The sequence below is a fragment of the Zootoca vivipara genome, chromosome Z1 (genome assembly GCF_965207765.1).
Source record: "Zootoca vivipara chromosome Z1, rZooViv2.hap1.1, whole genome shotgun sequence".
Taxonomy (NCBI): Eukaryota; Metazoa; Chordata; class Lepidosauria; order Squamata; family Lacertidae; genus Zootoca; species Zootoca vivipara.
Genome location: NC_142583.1, coordinates 40,293,679 through 40,308,839, shown reverse-complemented (window position 1 = coordinate 40,308,839; position 15,161 = coordinate 40,293,679). Strand labels below are relative to the sequence as shown.

Here is a 15,161-nt window from a genome sequence, read left to right as displayed (position 1 = left end):
CTGATCCCTAAATGGCTCATTAACATGCATGCTGCTCCTGATATTCCAGTCTTGCATGAGGCTTCCATTGGTCTTCCACCTATATCTTATTGGTTTCAGTAATGTTGCAGCATCAGATGTGTATTTACTGAGCCCATTCAAGCAGTTTATTATGACCATCTTGTCTAATGGAAAACAGACTACTGTAGTCCTCAAGATGCCTTGCATTTGTGTCCCCTATCTGAACAGGAAGTCTGCAGCTTGTCTGTAACCCACCACTATCCTAGCACTATGAGAATAGGCTCTTAACAGGGAAGAGAAGTTGTTTCTCAGAAATAGTTGGTCTCAATGGTTAGGATAATGAAAAAGTAGCAACATTGCAACAATCCATATTCCTATACTGTATTCCTATACTTAGACTGTAATCCTAAAATCCATTTGCAAGCTTCATTGAATGTAATGGGATTTATGTACAGTGATACCTTGGGTTACAGACACTTCAGGTTACAGACTCCACTAACTCAGAAATAGTACCTCGGGTTAAGAACTTTGCTTCAGGATGAGAACAGAAATCGTGTTCTGGTGGCGCAGCGGCAGCCGGAGGCCCCATTAGCTAAAGTGGTACCTCAGGTTAAGAACGGACCTCCAGAACAAATTAAGTATCTTAACCCAAGGTACCACGGTATAGGATTGTCCCTCTAGCAGGTAAAAGTAAAGCATGCAAACATCCAACTATTTTTGAACTACGCTAAGAATTAATGGTGTATTTAGTGGTCACACCTGCATCACTTGCTAGGAAATATAGTATCAATAGAAAATAGGATTTAAATCAGTCCTCTCTGAACTTGCCTGCATTGAAGTGTACATAATAGCTTCTTTTAAAACTTTTAAAAAGTAACATTTGAGGGCTACGCTGAATATAGAATGTTATGGTTACTTCTAAAGAGAGTCATTTCAGTCATTCCAAGAAATACAGGGATTAATGAGTTTAACTTAAGCAGAACAGATTATATTAAAAGTTTTATTCAGGAGGCAATATACACTTAGCAAATATTTTGTAAACGGGTTATGCCATTCTGGCTTGAAACATGAAACTATAAAAATGTGAAAAATTGTCTGGTACACCATTGTACTTGAATAGAGTTAACATTTTTTGCATTTTAATGTAAAGCATGCTATTATGACAATGCAGTTCTCTGTAAAACAAAAACAGCAGCAACTGCTAACACAAACTAACATGTGACACACAAACTGTAGGTTGACATTGCAGTAAAGGGGAAAAAAGGTTGATACAAAAAAGAGCCAAAACAGTTATTGCGTTCAGCTCAGCAAAGAGTTGGCAGTCATCTCTTCTTTCAAGGCATCCAAGTGGATGTTGCATCTACTGTTCATGCCTTTTATCTAAAGTGTAATTTGTGCTAAAGCTGGAAAATCCCATTTACATGAGCTTTAAAAAAGGTAGCATTTTGAAGCCAAATCATTTCCAAATATTTATTATCTAAACAACATCAAATAATATTTACAATAAATCAGACATATCACCATTTTTTATTCTATGAAGTAAAACAGGTAACTTCACAAGTCGGAGCGTTTCTTCAAAATAAAGGAAAAGTCTGACAAGATTAAGATGGTCTAGAGAATGGAAACAGGAGTCTAAGCTGAGTTCAGTCTTTTGGTTTAAGACTCAACAACTTGCATGCTGTTAGGCAAGTGAAAACTGCATGCCTATGTTCTGTAACCTGGACCTGTCAATACTAGGTGGAAACAAGTTAGTCCTTTCGTACTCTTCTTTTACGCACTGATTTCGCTGGCCCATCACCAGATCCTGTGCTTTCATCTGCTTCTTTCATCTGCAGGGGGTGGGGATGGAGAGAGAGATGCAATCATCTTTCCAAAATATGATATAGTTCATATTCTCTACCCAAACAATGTTTAAACTGTTGAATCCACTGGAGTTAAGCACAATTAATCTGACTGATTTCAGTGGCTTAAGGGAACTTAATTTTGTTCCAATTCAGGCCCATGTTTGCTTCTCAAAGTACTCAGTTTTTAGCTTTAATGTTTGTTCTTTCTTAACATAATAAAATGGGAATACGAACACTTGACTTTATGGATGCAGTTTCTCTTACAACTTAACACCTATATTCCCGAACCTCAGTTTCTTGAAATCAACCAGATTTTTTTTTGGGGGGGGGAGTTGAAGCTTGCCTCCCAAACGCAATACTATGTATCTGCATGAAAACCTTTCCAAATTGATTTATCTGCTGAGGAGTTCCCACATGACTATCCTAGAATGCTTGCACACAAATGTCTTGTGAGGCTAGCTATGGATGCTGGAGTTCATGTTTGAAGCCACTGCCTCAACCCAATTTCAGACCTGATAGAATATGCCATATAGAGATGGTGACCTCCAAATAAGATCAATAGCAACCCGCTTGTATTAAAAAGAAAATTCAAAATTACCAGACTATGACAATTACACAAATACCCAGCAAAACAATTTAGGATGCCTTAAATATAAGGGGAAATATTTGAATTTCAGCACTGAAGTGACAATTAAGATCTCACAAGCCAGAACAATTCTATATTCCACTGTATTATTGTTTTATGTTTATTTCAACAATTTATATACTGCATAACACAGTTTTTTTAAAAAAAAAAACAATTAAAATTATCAATGAAATCAGAAAAGTCTAATTTAAATGCCTGCTTAAATAAATTCAAAGTCTTCACCTAGTGCCTGAAGTTCAACATGGAAGGGGCTTGTGATCTCAGTTGGGAAGGAGTTCCACAGGATTGGAAATATAATGCCCTGTATTAGTACCATGGGGGAAAGTTGCCATTATACCCCATGTTTTGACACAGCTGCAACATTTCACATTCCTATGGAATAATCTTTGTATGTTATCTCATTCTTGGAAAGCTCACCTCATCTTCTTCAGAGCCAGATTTATTTGATTTATTAACTTCTTCCTCCTGACTTCCTTCACCACCTTCATTTTCTTCCTCATAATCTTCTTCATCTTCACCACCTTCATATTCTAAGACACAAGTCGGTTATTCAGTTTAGCTCTCTAAAGGCTAAAATACAGCACTGGCACAGAAGAGCATACTGGCTGGATAAACCCTTAACAATAAGAAGAAACCACAGTGCCTGTGTTGGTGAAGCATGTCAACAATGCAGCTGCACAGTGCTGCAAATTGTGTATCCATAATAGAATAGATCATGTGAATTCTTAACAAGCACCTAAGTATCTCTCTCATTTTCATGAAGACATAGGAAAAATGTTGAGTTTAAATTACAATGCATTTTCAAAATGTTATTGCGTAACATTCTGAATTAACAGAATAATAACAGTAACATTCAGAAAAGCCTACAAACACCTTTCCAGCACCATCCAATATTAGTAGCATATATTCAGAGCACACCCATACCCACTGAAATAGACATTGATTTCAATGGGTCTACTCTGAGTATGACTGAGGTCGAATATCACCCTTTAGTAAACATTTAAGGATAAATCTTTGTATTGTTGTGGGTTGAAAATACTCCAGTTGTCTCAAGTTGTTCTTGCCGAAATGTCTTACTATTTCTATCCATCACCATTTCCACCTATAGCAAGTAGATAAAATGTTTTTAATCATAATTTAATGCAGTGAAAGGAAAAGAGTATCTCCAAAATATGTAGAAGTTCAACATCTCAGTTTCTTTATACAAGATGCTAGAAATTCCAGCATAAAATTTACAAAGTGATCCAATCATTAAAAGGGAGACAGAAGACAGACCAAATAATCTGTATTCTCCTCCAAGAGTTCCACTTCATGTTCCCAACACCATGATCTGTGCACTCACAATTCCATTCCAAAACACAATTGCAAAGAGGTCACAGGAAAGCAAGCAAAGAATATTTGAGGTTCTGCTTCAGCAGCAGGGTTTCCTTTGCTTAGAACCAGGGGTAGGTACCTGTGATTCACTGCAAAGCCCTTGGTGGAAAAACTCCATTAGTGTCTTAGATGTTGGGAAATATTTAGTCACTAAGATGAAAATCAACATTTATTTTTTACGATTCTAAAGTTGGTTGTATTAGGCATTTCTCAAAATGGCACGGCCAATGTTCAGGAATGATGGGAGCAGCAGTCCAGCAACACCTGGCTGACTGGCAATTCCCTACCCCAATGTAGTTGTTAAGACATATGCTTTAGCTGACCAATTTAAATATTGTTATGACAAATTGCTATTAAGAGAACAAGCTATCATTCTGCAATTCATAAGTAAGTCCAAAATAGCGGCACCCAAATTATTCAGAACTAGGATCTTTGATAAGCCAAAAAAAAAAATCAAACAAAGAGCTAAATTATTCCCAAACTAGTGGTTTTCAGCCCGTTCAATAACGGGCGCTAGAATCCTGGGGTTCGGAGAAGCGCTTGCGCAGCGCGTCTCCGAACCCTGGGACCTGTCCTTGCTGTCGGTGGCAGGGGGACAGGAACGGAGGAGGAGAAAGCGCTGCTTTCTCCTGCTCCGTTCCTCTCCCGCAGCCGCCGACAGGAAGCAGACATCCCAGGGTTCAGAGAAGCGCTTGCGCAGCGCTTCTCCGAACCCTGGGACCTGTCCTTGCTGTCGGCGGCAGGGGACAGGAACGGAGGAGGAGAAAGCGCTGCTTTCTCCTCCTCCGTTTCTCTCCCGCAGCCGCCGACAGGAAGCAGACATCCCAGGGTTCGGAGAAGCGCTTGCGCAGCGCTTCTCCGAACCCTGGGACCTGTCCTTGCTGTCGGCGGCAGGGGGACAGGAACGGAGGAGGAGAAAGCGCTGCTTTCTCCTCCTCCGTTCCTCTCCCGCAGCCGCCGACAGGAAGCAGACATCCCAGGGTTCGGAGAAGCGCTTGCGCAGCGCTTCTCCGAACCCTGGGACCTGTCCTTGCTGTCGGCGGCAGGGGGACAGGAACGGAGGAGGAGAAAGCGCTGCTTTCTCCTCCTCCGTTCCTCTCCCGCAGCCGCCGACAGGAAGCAGACATCCCAGGGTTCGGAGAAGCGCTTGCGCAGCGCTTCTCCGAACCCTGGGACCTGTCCTTGCTGTCGGCGGCAGGGGGACAGGAACGGAGGAGGAGAAAGCGCTGCTTTCTCCTCCTCCGTTTCTCTCCCGCAGCCGCCGACAGGAAGGACGCGCGCACTCTCCCCCCCCGCCTCCTCCAACCGCCGCTCCTCACGGCCAGGGAGGGTTGTGAGGAGGCCTTCGCCGGCCTCCACCCTCGCTTTCCTGACATGCCCTGCAGTGAGGCGGTGTCCGGCGGGAGCGGCGGTTGGAGGAGGCAGAGTGGGGGGAGAGTGTGCGCGCGCAGTCTCTGCTGTCCAATCCCTGTATCCCTGGGGCACATGCGCAGTGACCCAGGGACACACGGGACAGCTTGGACGCAGGGACATCTTGGACATTATTATATAGGATATGAAAATAAATTGTGTCATATGATTAGGGAGAAAAAACACAGAATATTCAATTCCAAGAGTCTGGAATGCAGGAAGAACTAAGAAAGCAGTTAGCTACAAGATACAACTACACAATTATGATCTTGCTGAAACAAAAATACACTTATCTTGAGTGCTGTAATGTAAAGAATTCAGGCAGCAAAACAAAGTGCTATGAACTGCATTGTTTTTGTTTTTTCATTTAGCTACCATTTTTCAGGATTGATCACTAGTTTTTTAAATAGGTATGGCTAAAATCCCTTACCATCTTCACCACCATTTTCATTTGGTTTCTCTAAGTCTTCATCTTTCCTTTGTACCTCTTGTTCTAGTCCTCCTTTTGTAAGTGGCTTGGCTGTATCAGTTTTTTTGTAGTCCATATCTTCATCTATTTTCTAAAATAGAAGAAAAATCATGCAGAAAAAGCTGATAGCCCCCTTTTTTTAACACCCATCCACCATTGAGGCACGTCTGCCAACTTTTCTTCATCTTCCCTCTCACCCCAATGGATTTTTTGAGTGAAAAAATATTTGGATAGAAAGCACATTAAGTATAATGCAAAAAATGAGGATATCAGATTAGTTTCTCCTGTACCTTGGATGGCCAGCAGAATAGTACACCCAATCCTATAGGTAGTGCTAATGTCAAGATGTAAATAATCCAAAGCCATGGACGTTCTTCTGCAGCAGTCACCAGCTGACTAAACATACCAGGCTGGATGGAAGAAAAGAAAACACATATTACAGAGCTTGCCAAGTCTTGTCATAAGGTATTTTTACTTAACAGCATGAAGGAAACAGCAACAAAGGAAGGAAACTAACAGGTGAGGGAACATACGAGAAAAGAAGCTGTTCAGGGCCCTGAAGATCTGCAAACAGCCTTGAGTAACTACACTGCACTAAGCCTTAGCTGGAAGTAGCCAAACTGAATGTCATGTGACTGCCATAAAGCATACCCACAAACACAGTCAAGGGAGCTAACAGAGGGAACACCACATAAGGCAGATAATAGAGCATGTGAGCAGGTTTTTAGCATGGGCATCTTCAAAGTTCTATCATGTACTTTTATTAAGTTATTGGGTTTTTTTTACATTTTTCATACAAACAGTAAATTAAACCACAAAATATTCACAACCATTAAGTGTTAAGCTATGACCTTATGACTCGACTTTTGAAAATTAGAGTTTTAGGGCTTTCTTTTCTATTTCTGACCCTACCAAAATCTGCTATTATTGTTGAAAAGACCCCTTTAAAGTTCTGGCTGGAAATAGAAATAATAACTGACTGCAAAATTACTTTAGTTTAACTGGGTGTGTGTGTGTTTTATTGATATTGTTCTTAAAATGTGGCCTGTCACAAACATTGTAGTATATTACCATAAGATAAAAAAGAAAAAAATCCCAAATGCCTATATTGTCAGGGATGGGGAACCCATGACCCTCCATATTTTGGGACTGCAACTCCCACCATTCCTGACCACTGCCCATTCTTGTTGGAGTTGATGGGAATAGAGTCCAACAACATGGGGGGGCATAGTCCTCTCTTGCCTGAAATCAGAGTTGCAAGTTTGCATTATGAGTGTCATAATGCAACTGGCAACTGTGAAAGTGGAAATGAGAAACAGGTTTTAGGACTTAGATTTGGTGGACAGAGTGCCTGAAGAACTATGGATGAAGGCTCGTAACATTATACAGGAGGCAGCAATGAAAACCATCCCAATGAAAAGGAAATGCAAGAAAGCAAAGTCCAATGAGGCCTTACAAATAGCGGGAGAGAGAAGGCAAGCAAAATGCGAGGGAGATAGTGAAAGATACAGGAAATTGAATGCAGACTTCCAAAAAATAGCAAGGAGAGACAAGAGGGCCTTCTTAAACGAGCAATGCAAAGAAATAGAGGAAAACAACAGAATGGGAAAAACCAGATATCTGTTCAAGAAAATTGGAGATATGAAATGAACATTTTGTACAAAGATTACCATAATAAAGGACAGAAGTGGAAAGGACCTAACAGAAGCAGACATCAAGAAGAGGTGGCAAGAATACACAGAGGAATTATACCAGAAAGATATAGAGGTCTCGTACACCCCAGGTAGTGTGGTTGCTGACCTTGAGCCAGACATCTTGGAGAGTGAAGTCAAATGGGCCTTAGAAAGCACTGCTAATAACAAGGCCAGTGGAAGTGATGATATTCCAGCTGAACTATTTAAAATTATAAAAGATGATGCTGTTAAGGTGCTACACTCAATATGCCAGCAAGTTTGGAAAACTCAGCAGTGGCCAGAGGATTGGAGAAGATCAGTCTACATCCCAATCCCAAAGAAGGGCAGTGCCAAAGAATGCTTCAACTACCGCACAATTGCACTCATTTCACACGCTAGCAAGGTTATGCTTAAAATTCTACAAGGCAGGCTTAAGCAGTATGTGGACCGAGAACTCCCAGAAGTGCAAGCTGGATTTCGAAGGGGCAGAGGAACCAGAGACCAAATTGCAAACATGCGCTGGATTATGGAGAAAGCTAGAGAGTTCCAGAAAAACATCTACTTCTGCTTCATTGACTACGCAAAAGCATTTGACTGTGTCGACCACAGCAAACTATGGCAAGCTCTTAAAGAAATGGGTGTCCCTGATCACCTCATCTGTCTCATGAGAAATCTCTATGTGAGACTAGAGATGTAAAATTTCCAGAAGTTTTGAAGCTCGGGAAAAAACGTAGACAGCATCTTAAAAAGCAGAGACATCACCTTGCCAACAAAGGTCCGTATAGTTAAAGCTATGGTTTTCCCAGTAGTGATGTATGGAAGTGAGAGCTGGACCACAAAGAAGGCTGATCGCTGAAGAATTGATGCTTTTGAATTATGGTGCTGGAGGAGACTCTTGAGGGTCCCATGGACTGCAAGAAGATCAAACCTATCCATTCTGAAGGAAATCAGCCCTGAGTGCTCACTGGAAGGACAGATCGTGAAACTGAGGCTCCAATATTTTGGCTACCTCATGAGAAGAGAAGACTCCCTGGAAAAGACCCTGATGTTGGGAAAGATGGAGGGCACAAGGAGAAGGCCACGACAGAGGACGAGATGGTTGGACAGTGTTTTCAAAGCTACCAACATGAGTCTGACCAAACTGCGGGAGGCAGTGGGAGACAGGAGGGCCTGGCGTGCTCTGGTCCATGGGGTCACGAAGAGGTATAACCATACAAGAAGTAGTATAACCATACAATATGCTCTTGGAAGTGATACAATGACATGGAATGATTATATAAACAACATGGTAGTGTTTTCCCTACTCTATTTGGGTAAGTTGCTGGGGACAGAATGGACACCAATTAGTTTGGGAATTTCATTTCCCTTTACTTTCAATAGGAGTGAATTGGACCACTAATACTATAATAAGTTAAATATAATTTAACGAATTGAGAAGAAGGTAAAGAGATGAAACACCCTGGGACAACTGAACCAATAACCGTTAATAATTTCATTGCGTATGAGGTTATTCTGGTTTGTTAAAAATATTTACAAGTATTTCAAACACCTTCAGGTTCACAACAATCCTAATATAGGAAGGTTAAGACAAAAGGCGTTTTTGCAACATTATGTATTTGGGCACAACAAAATATAGTAAATTCTTACTTCATTAGCACTTGCAACCAATTTTTTAAAGCCCCATCCATCTGCTGCCCATCGATCAGCAACTTCCTTTTCTGAACAGATGATGAAGTTATCAAAGTAAATATCAGATGTCATAGACCAAAGCTCTAAGCCAACAGCACCAACAGGAGTCATATGAAAAGGATGAGAATCTTCAAAATAATCAGGATTAGGGATTTTTTGTGGACTCCATATTCCCTGTAAGAAATACAATAAAAACATGCCACATTAAAATAGACATTTAATATTAAATAGGCCAGCAAGGCAGGTTGATTCAGTTCTAAAAGAAATTGAAATTTCTTAAATATACCACATCTGTTAAAAACAGGTAACCCAATTAAAAGATTGTGGTCTTCTAAGAGTATAGAGCACTTTCACAGCATGCTTGCTTCCACTGCCATTGGTCATTTGAGTCATTGGACTTTCGTTTACAGTTTAAGGAAAGTATTTCCAGCATCTCTTAAAAAAACAACCCTGTTAAGTCTGATTAATGGAAAGAGAAAAAACTAAACCCTATTTATACTTATCCAGCAAAAATCAGTAAGATGAAAAGAAAGATTTTATTAACACACATGTCATTCTGAAGTACCGAATAATTATTACCTGATAATTTGGATTCTCTATCATAGGTGGTTTCCATTTTCCTTTATAATTTGGATTGCTCATCATGGGGCGTACCCATGTTCCACAGCCTGGTGCAGTCTCACACTTTGGATTAGGAATCTGTGGAGCTTCCCATTCACCATCCATCTCTTCATCCCTGTACAAATGATCAACACGTCTGTTCAAACTCCTCCTGTAAATTAGTGTATTTTATTCCTATCACCAAACTACTTCTAGTAGCTTAGAAGAAAAAGCATCTCCTATATTTCAACATAACATTCTTTGAAAAATGTGGCTACAGAATAGCAAAACAATCTCTTATATTTTCAGATAGCTTGAAATGTGGTTCCAAGTACAGTGCCAAAGAATATGTGCTCCTTTCTTGTGGATCTACATCTTGCACCAGTCTAGGTCCTGAAAAATCAAATGTCATTTTGTAACTGCCAAAAGCTTCAGCTTTTAAGACACTCATCAACACATTTATTAACCTCCCCAGTTACATATGGAGGGTAGGACCCAAGCCAATGGATTACAGTTACAAGAAAGGAAATTCCAATTAAACATCAGAATGAAAGTTCTGATGGTAAGAGCTGTTCAACAGTGGAAACAGGTGAAATCTATACCTAGTCCCAGATTATCTGAGAAAAAACTGTGGTCCATGTGAAAATAAGTGACAGTAAGAGCTGTCTGAGAGTGGAACAGATTCCCAAGAGAGGTGAAGATTTTTAAGAAGAGGTTGGATGGCTATCTGTCACAGATGTTTTAGTTGAGATTCCTGGGGGTGGACTAGATGACCCTCAGGGTCCCTTCCAACTCTACAATTCTATGGCTTCTGAACACTCAAACCAGATGTTGCAAACATACTTTTGAGATCCAGGCCTTGAAGTTGCAGACTAGAATTAGCCTCTAATTAGCACACAATCTAGTGAAATAGCACACACTGGTTAGGGCAGGGGTCAGCAACCTTTTTCAGCTGTGTGCCGGTCCACCGTCCCTCAGACCATGTGGTGGGCCGGACTACATTTTTTTTGGGGGGATGAACAAATTCCTATGCCCCACAAATAATCCAGAGATGCATTTTAAATAAAAGCACACATTCTACTCATGCAAAAACACCAGGCAGGCCCCACGAATAACCCAGAGATGCATTTTAAATAAAAGGACACATTCTACTCATGTAAAAACACACTGATTCCCGGACCATCTGCGGGCCGGATTGAGAAAGTGATTGGGCCGCACCCGGGCCTTAGGTTGCCTACCCCTGGGTTAGGGGACAACTGTTTGATGTATCATTGATGTATCAATGATGTATCAATATTAACATTTTAACACATTCACTATTTAAAAAATTCTATCCCACATTCGTTTAGTCTTCAAGTCAGCTTACATATTATAATTCAATTGTGAAAATATAAAAACAGTGCAAAGATATAAAATAAGACTACTCCATAAACCAAAGTACAGGAGAACAAAACAGCTAATCAAGTCATGAATAAGAATATCTAGACCTGTCAGTCTAATTTGCTACAGAAATCAGAGCCTGTCTAAAGTTTTGCCACAGGCAGAGAAATCTTACCAATCTTCTGGTTTTTCTGCATTAGGATCTGGAATGTATTCTGGTTCATCATCAAGCCAACCTTCAGGTTTAACAGCATCATGATCTTCTATTTTGGGAGGCTCATCTTCATTCCTTTAAAGTACAGACCAACTTTACCGGGAGATGGACAAAATACAGTATGATAGATAAAGCCTAGTAAAGTCCTTCCCAAGCATGAACTAAAGGGTACATTATTTCAGAGACAAAACCTGTCTATGCTTTTGAAAACTTCAAAATAAAAAGGTACCATAGTTAGGTGCAAAGTGACAAAACTAATTCATATTTACAATACAGAAATATTTTGGAGGTTTCCCTTCTACTTTATGAATAAAGAATCATAAAGAATTAGTATTAGCATTAGTATTAGAATTAGTATTTCAGCTACAAACTTAGCAGCTCAAAGATCAGTTATATAAAGTCAAAATCAAATCCAAGAAAATTTGCATACCATATACTTGGTAATAGGAGGGAAAGGGCAAAAGAACAGTGTAGGTTTTCTTTACCAGTCATCTGGCTTGACAGCCTCAGGATCAGGAATTTTAGCCCTCTCATCCCAGTCCTCAGGCTTCTTATCATTGGGATCTTCTATTTCTTTGGGGGGATTCACAGGTGGAACCATATCCTCCAGGAGATTTCCCTTGCCAACCACTGCCTGGTCAATTAGCACTTCAAAAGTGTCATCAGGTTTCAACACTAAAATATAATAAAATACACATATAATGAAGGTAACATCTGGAGAACCACATGTTTCTCATCTGTGTACTGCTGGAACCTCTCACAAAATGAACTTCATTTTAAAAGGATATCAGTCACTCTAAACCGTCATCGTATTTGAAGTGAACAACATAGAGAGTTCTTCTGATGTTTTAATATAGGATATAGCTAAAAGTTTTTCCCCAAAAGTAGATGTGAGACTGACTGGAATAGAAGAACTGGAGAAAATGGGATGGCTGTGTGAAGGTAAGCAGTAGGCAGGATTCAATATGCCATGCCTAAATGCCCCTTTTGCTCTTTATGTTGGGAATAGGGGAATGGCACATACGGAGTCTCAAAAAAAAAATGCACCATGCCAGCCACCATTTCTACAGGGCAGTTTTGCATGGAGCAGCACCGTGTGTTGGAGAGGACACAGCTTTTATAACACATGCACAGGAATTAATGTTACAAAAAGTCACCATACCACAATTATGCCATTGACAGCTTGAACGTACATACAAGTACCATAGCTGAACTGGTTTTGCCTATTTAACATGCAGTAATTCTGGCAACTTAGTAGCCTTAACTGCCACTCGTATTACTGCTTGTATGCATTTGCTTCATGCTTCTTTTCCAAACCCTACGGAAGTACAAACTAGTTACAGGACATAGCCATGCAGCTTAATTGTGGGAGAAGGCTAAAGCCTTCTGTATAATTGGGTAAGAAGTTGATTCATTCTAAAAGAAAATGAATGTGTTGGACCCTAGAACATGCAGGATTTCCTTTGTGGTTGATACCTTGATGCAAGTTTAACAAGAGCATTTTTGGTTGTTTGTGAATCTCATTTACAAGTCTGTAATAGGCACTTAATTGATAAGATATGACAGTTCAACTGATTAATGTCCTATCCAGACTTAAAAATAATTTTTACATGGTTAGAGTAAGTTATCAATCCTGCTTTAATAGCAGAATAAACCTCACTGCTTTCATGACTAAACAAAACTACTGTTAGTAGAATGGTTTTAGAAATATCTTCCAGTTTCAGCGGTTAGAAATGATGCAAAGAAGTTATAGAAGTTCCCTGATTTGAACTGCTACAAGACCAGTTCCATTTATTATCCAAATCTGCCCCAGTATGCCATGTGACACCCCCTACTTACACCATATGGGGTTCCCAGAAATGACAGCTTAAAAGCATCTTTAAAATATGGATATACCTAACTGGCATTGTAAAATGTTTTCAGTTCTTATTTTTCTAAACAACTTAAAATTTTAAGAATACCAAGAGTATATAGATGAGTCTTCCTGTCCATGAAGATTTTTTTCAAGTCTACATCAGGGCGTTTAGCATGTTTTTCTTCATAGTCTCCAGTTTTAGGATGTTTATGTCTGAAGATAAAATGTAGTTTGTAATCTTCACCACATTTATCTGGCCCAAACATAATTGTGTAAGATGTTCTATCATGGAAGTATTCCTATAGGATGAAAATGAACACTGTTCTTAGTTTATATAGCAAAAAGTTTAGCACTCCATTACTTTGGCACTTGGCATGCAGTTTGGTTATTTCCTACTCTGCCATATATTACTACATATGACATGGAAGAAATACTGCTCTGTTATAAAACATGCCTTAATTCCCTCACAGAACAATATGGAAAAGTATGCACAACCAACCAACTAACCAATATTCAGGATTAGATCAAAAGCACTAAACTGGTTTTAGACTATCCAGCATAAAGACACACCTTGTATCTCTAAGGTCCTTCTGCAGTTTGGTATTTTATTCTTCCTCTAAGTTACCGTCTCTGACAGCAGAGGAAAATAGATGTTTAAATGGCTAATATGTTACACACCTATATGTGTAAATGAGCTCCAAAACCATTTTAAAGTAAAGAGACACATGATTTTGAAAACAGGGTGGAGAAGGGAAGATGTCAAGTTCCATAATTTTGAGCAGGAGAAAATTTAAGCACTCTTCCACCTTTACTCTTTACTTTACTCTAAGGTACACTTTTCCCAAAGCTGCCTCCAATTTAAAATAATGGTATTGAGGCTCAGTTTGTGTACTGTGCATTAGCCTCTGAACTATATCTGTTATATACATGGAAGTAACTTTTCATACCAGAGGTTATTCTGCTTTACTTCTCAGAATTTCATCTTCAGACCTCAGTCCGTTTTCTAGACCTGAATGGTGCCCAGAGACAGGCTGCCATTAATGACAGTGGTCATGCAGTGAGGACAGGAGGAAAACATTCCAGAGGGGGCAGGGGAGATTTGTTTTACTTACTTATTAAACTAGTAAACAGCCTCCTCTGATTTGACTGATAGTATGCCTCAACATCCACTGGAACTTCCAGATATAATTAACACTGCCACTTTAGGTAGCACATTAAAATAATGTCATCTTATTGAAACACCACCACAATATTTATTATTAGTTAGTGATGGAGATGCTGCTTCAATACTTGGGGCACAATCAGGCAGACCTTTTTCTATTCCATTCGCTACATAGGAGTTTCCTGCCGTCATCCTCATCCCTTCATCAGCAGCCCTATTGCAAGCAAGGAATTTTGCTGCAGAACTGCTCTAACATACATAAGGAAATAACTGGGTCTGCTCCTAAAGCTTTAGAACTAGCCATCCAAGCAGCAACATTAATACAGCATGAACTCAAACCATTCTGGAACCACAAGTCCTTTGTTTTTTTCACCAAGAAAAGATTTGAATAACCCAAATCTTCACTGGGCTTGCACGATTATAAATAATCAAGACAAACATAAGCTGTGTTGTTTTTTTTCATTTAAAAAATAGTTTTTATTAAAGACTTTCTTGTGTTACAAAAACAATGAATGTTAATACATGAGTGGTTTTTTGAAAAATACGTTGCTGTATTTTCAATCACTAAACAAATTATTGTCTTCTCTCTCTACTAATGCTGTTCTAGACCAAGATAAGTAGTGGTGGTTAGTGTATGACTGGAGAGATCCAAGTTCAAAACCACACTTAGGGCCCATCTACACTTCTCCCTGTCTTGCCACTTTTCCCCAGGAAGAGATTTTTTGGCAGATTGACATTGTTGTCTCTCAGCCTATCCTAGCTCACACTGTTGTTGCAAGGGAAAAAAATGAGGGAGGTAGAACCAAGTAAGCTGTCTTGAGCTCCTTGGGGGAAAGGCAGTTTAA

At 39.8% G+C, this 15,161-nt stretch overlaps 1 protein-coding gene across 2 annotated transcripts in view; it reads right to left on the bottom strand.

The window, feature by feature from the left end:
• Positions 1-984: 984 nt before the first annotated feature.
• CLGN (calmegin) overlaps positions 985-15,161 on the bottom strand; it is a 38,017-nt gene continuing 23,840 nt past the window's right edge. For both annotated transcript variants that reach the window (XM_035112363.3, XM_088661100.1), the window contains exons 7-15: positions 13,261-13,453; positions 11,785-11,974; positions 11,261-11,374; positions 9,685-9,841; positions 9,064-9,279; positions 6,034-6,153; positions 5,705-5,834; positions 2,908-3,020; positions 985-1,829 (exon numbers count right to left, since the gene is read on the bottom strand). In XM_035112363.3, the coding sequence (XP_034968254.1) occupies positions 1,749-1,829; positions 2,908-3,020; positions 5,705-5,834; positions 6,034-6,153; positions 9,064-9,279; positions 9,685-9,841; positions 11,261-11,374; positions 11,785-11,974; positions 13,261-13,453 (1,314 nt within the window). In that variant the 3' untranslated portion in view covers positions 985-1,748. The remainder of the gene's footprint in view (positions 1,830-2,907; positions 3,021-5,704; positions 5,835-6,033; positions 6,154-9,063; positions 9,280-9,684; positions 9,842-11,260; positions 11,375-11,784; positions 11,975-13,260; positions 13,454-15,161) is intronic.